The sequence below is a fragment of the Lucilia sericata genome, unplaced genomic scaffold, assembly GCF_015586225.1.
Source record: "Lucilia sericata isolate MDLA Ls3-8-SP2 unplaced genomic scaffold, ASM1558622v1 Contig005925F_arrow, whole genome shotgun sequence".
Lineage (NCBI taxonomy): Eukaryota > Metazoa > Arthropoda > Insecta > Diptera > Calliphoridae > Lucilia > Lucilia sericata.
In genome coordinates this window covers 13,078-17,667 of record NW_023997644.1, presented here as the reverse complement: position 1 = coordinate 17,667, position 4,590 = coordinate 13,078, and the positions used below count along the sequence as shown (strand labels likewise).

Sequence of the window (4,590 nt, the reverse complement as noted above, 5' to 3'; positions counted from 1 at the left end):
GTAAATAGTATATTATTTTAATAAGAAAAATCCTGAAATTTTTTCAATAAAGAATTTACGAATTTGAGTACTTGATTTTACGAATTTTGTGATAGGTCCTATTTTAGTAAAAAAAATACTTGGCTTTATGAATTTTTTGTTTGATTTTGAATTCCATTTTTTTCTGTGTAATTAGTATGCTGTAATAATTTTTTCAAAATTCCAACTCCTTCCTCTACATATGTGAGGCGGAAACCACTGATTTTGAGCGACATTTTTTACAGAGCAGAAACTGTAGAATTTGTAGGAAATCATGCTTTAATAATTGATTTTATAGGAAAAATCAATAAGAATGAGCTTAATTTCACACTTTTATAATGCTTCAAAAGTGCATTTAGTATTATCCAAAAATGCACTTTTTTCAAAAAATATTTCAAAAAATTTTGTTCTTTGTGCATAACCAAGTATGCTTTTTGCTGAGACAAATGGTGCAAAAACAAAAATTTTATCATTAACCCTTTAGATGTGATGAGACTTTAAATTTTCAGATTTTAAACTTTACAACGCTATATTTCGAAAACCAGGAAAGTTATAAGACTCAAAATTTGTCATTATACAAGTTATATATGGAACATTAATTGAATGGAGTTTTATTAAATTCTGAGATGATGATGAAAAACACCATTGTTTGATGGGAAATTATGCAGTTTTTCTTTTGCTCTTATGCATTTATAGTGCATCTAAATTCTGTCAAATTAAGTTTATATATCTTCAATTTTCCTGTATACTAAAGTCAGATTTGAAATATGTACAGCAGTTTTCGGACTATAAAAAAATGTCGCCCAAAATCGGTATTTTAGCCGTAGATATGCAGATGCTAATTTTAACAAAATAATTACGCCAATATTAGCGCTGTTCCAAAAACTGTCATAAAAGGTATGATATCACAATTTCAAAAATATTGCGTGAAGCCTAATATACACTATACTATAAACTAGACTAGGCTAAAAGCCAGCCTCTAGACTAGACTAGGCCAACCTCTAGAATAGTTTGGACAATACTACGCTACAATCTGGACTACTGAATAGTCTATAGACTAGATTTCAGATTGAACTCATGAAATGGTTTCAGAATGAACTCATGAAATGAGATTCAAAAATTTGCACAAATTACCTTTATTGGTAAAGAGAGTAGTATTGCAAATGAAATAGAAAACTCTCTGGTTTGTCACATTTCATTCATATGATGCTTTATAAGTTAAATGGAAATACTAGGCCTTTGTTTGCTTACAAATAAAATGACAATATATTCGTTTGAAGGAAGTGCACTCAAATACTTTCATTGATGTTTGTGTGAACATGTGTTAAAATGGTCGAAAAAATAACTAAAATTTTTTGAAGTTGTCGTAAAAAGAAAATGTCCTAAAAAAAAAGAAATTCAAAGAGGGACACATGGTTTCATTAACTAAATATGATGACAATTTTGAGATATTCGATGGTATGGTATTCGGGGAAAACAGATTTTTTTTTTGGTATTTCTAAAAACTTTAGTAACTTTGCATACCCTACCATTGAAAAAAGAGTTGGAGTGGTATACAGATTTGGTCATTCGGTTTGTAATACCTTAAAATGTGGTTTATAGTAACTGAAGAAGTTTGTATATTATGTGTCCTTATCAGATTCTTCAGAGGATCTAGCCATGTCCGTCTGTCCATCTTTCTATTAGTCTGTTGTAAACTAGCCTGTCTATTCATTCTGTCTGTCTATAGCTGGACTACATGCTATCTATCTGCCAGTATGTAGATCCACAAAAGTATATGCTCATGTATATAAGGGATCCAATTACGACCTAAGCCATGTCTGTTCATCCGTCTGTCGATCTATCTGTTGCAAACTAACCATGTCTGCTCGTTCGTCTTTAGGCCAAAGAGTGCATTCTATTTGATTCTAAAACCTTCTGGGAATATCTGTCCTTATGTCTGTCTGTCTGTCTGTCTGTCTGTCTGTCTGTCTGTCTGTCTGTCTGTCTGTCTATCTGTCTGTCTGTCTGTCTGTCTGTCTGTCTGTCTGTCTGTCTGTTTGTCTGTCTGTCTGTCTGTCTGTCTGTCTAACTGTCCCTATAGGGCCTATACATTCTATTACAGATCCTATTACGTTCTAAGCCATGTCTGTTCATCCGTCTGTCTATGTATCTGTTGCAAACTTACCATGTCTGTCCGTCCGTCTTTAGGCCAAAAAAATGCAAATATTCTGCCATTAAATCTATTTGATTCTTAAACCTTCTAGGAATATCTGTCTTTATGTCTATCTGTCCTTATAGGGATTATACATTCTATTACGGATTCTTTTACGTTCTAAGCCATGTCTGGTCATCCGTCTGTCAATCTATCTGTTGAAAACTAACCATGTCTGTCCGTCCATCTTTAAGCCAACAAATGCATATATTCTGTGTACATGTTACATTTTATGGTGATCTAGCCATGTCTGTCCATCTGCCTGCCATTAAATATGTTTGATTCTAAAACCATCTATCCGTCCATCTATCTGTCTGTAAGGACCTATAGACTAGAGAAGGAGGGCTAAATTTTTCCACAAGAATTCAATTTGAATGTAGATTGTTTAGAATTGAAATTTGAAAAATTGACATCGATATTTGATAATATATGATTCCCAATATTCGTGTATAACATTTTTACTTTTATGTCCCATTTCCGTCCTTTTTGAATGGTTTTTTTTGCAAACTTGTTCTCAGTTGTTAACAAATAAAACAGAAACATTCATTTTGAAAGTTGTACCTTAAACCCCCAAGTAATTTTCTAAAATAGTTTCTTTGTCTATGTTTTTTGGATGATGTTTTAAAAACTTGTTTGCAAGTCCATCAGTTTTGTAAAGTTTTCATTTCCTTTGAAACCTAATGAAGGCTGTAAATTTGAGCCAAAATTTAAGCTTCAATAAGTTTTTGCAATAGTGTTTTTTTCAGGCTCCATTACATCAGAAACTCCTTTCCTTTTTACAAATAAAAACACTTTTATTTTGGATCAATTGAATATATTTTTTTGCCGAAATGCCTTCTTTTTCATTTTCTTAGTCAACAATTTTTGCTATAAACTAAATTTAACACATTTAACTTAACTAAATGAGAATTATTTTACTTTAAACGCTCTGTAAAATTTGTTTTTAATTAATCTATTTTTTTGTTCTTAAACATCTAAAGCTACTTGAACTATTTTAAAAATTTTTTATAGGTGATTTGTTTTTTTTTTTTTTTGCTTCTTAATATGAAAACAGTTTGTTTAACACTATTTTAGTGTTTAACTTGGGGTTTGCCAGAACGTTCTGTTTAATTGAACTACAAAATTGTTTACTACAGTGGTGGCCAAAAGCAATTGTTTCTCTACGCTTAAAGTGCTTAGAAATTTAAATATTAAATTTTTTTAAGATTTATAAAATTTCCATTTTTGTTAGCAAATAACTGACAGTTCTGAAGAAAAACCAATTTAGTTTTCTTCTTTATTTTCCTCAGCTGACTGTTGCTGCTTTTTATCTTCCAAAGCTTTGCTTTTGTCCTTATCTTCGACAGAACCAAAATAGCTTTCTGTTGCTTGTATTTCAATTTCTCGTTCTACATCATCTACAGCGGGAGGAGCAGGCACTATGATGCTGATAATGCCATCCTTAGAAAGTGTGGCCTTGGCCAAGGTGGCATCATAATTACGCGGCAGTTTATATTTACGCACAAATTGTTTTGTTATACACAAGGCTGGTGTTTTCTGGGCCCGCTCATCTTTATGCTGGCCCTCTAATATTAAAGTATCAAAGTTTTTCACCTTTAGCTTTAATTCATCCGCTCGGAAATGGTGTACATCCACAACAATCTTATAAGTACCCTTGCCACAGCTATCCTCTTCCTCACCCGTTTCCACATACACTCTACCCGTCAAACAGGATCTATGACACCATTCTGGCATTTGATGATAACAATCGAAATGATGAAAATCCCAATCGAAATCAATTAATGAAGACCACATACGTTTGCGCCAAGGACATTTGTAATGATAGCGATAAGAATCCCATGGTCTATGCCAATGATGATCATAATGCCAATCCCAATCCCAATGCATAATTGTGTTGCCTTCTGGCCTCGTACACTTCACTTAAGGTAATTAATCCTATAATTATTACTAACTCGTTCGTTTGTGCCAACGTTAACGTTTGACAAACGAAATATTTTTTGGTGTATTAACCAAAAAAATTGTTGTCTCCGCACGCGGCTCTAGCCTAAATCGTACTAATAATTTGCCAACTTGTTAAGTTATTAGGAAACCCCTACTTCATATAAATTTCTTAAGTTATTTTCTTTTTTCTCGGTAGGCATGTAAATAGGAAGTTGTTTGACAACAACTATGGCAGCCTTGACAACCAAAGTTGTTGGTAAATGGCAAAAAACTAATAATATAAACCATAGATTTGTTTTTGCGTTTTTTTTTTTTTACAATAGTGTAAATTGTTTGTTATTAGCATAAATATTTCTATTGTATACTCAATAAACTATAAATAGGTTTAAAATCCAAAAAGTTGCCATATTAGTTTTGTAAGGAAACGTTACCATTTA

The 4,590-nt window shown here is 32.2% G+C and overlaps 1 protein-coding gene across 1 annotated transcript; it reads right to left on the bottom strand.

The window, feature by feature from the left end:
* Window positions 1-3,143: 3,143 nt before the first annotated feature.
* LOC119615573 (heat shock protein 23) lies at window positions 3,144-4,258 on the bottom strand. The gene has a single exon (XM_037971584.1). The coding sequence runs from the start codon at window positions 4,097-4,099 to the stop codon at window positions 3,476-3,478; it is 624 nt and encodes a 207-aa protein (XP_037827512.1). The 5' UTR covers window positions 4,100-4,258; the 3' UTR covers window positions 3,144-3,475.
* Between the last annotated feature and the right edge of the window lie 332 nt (window positions 4,259-4,590).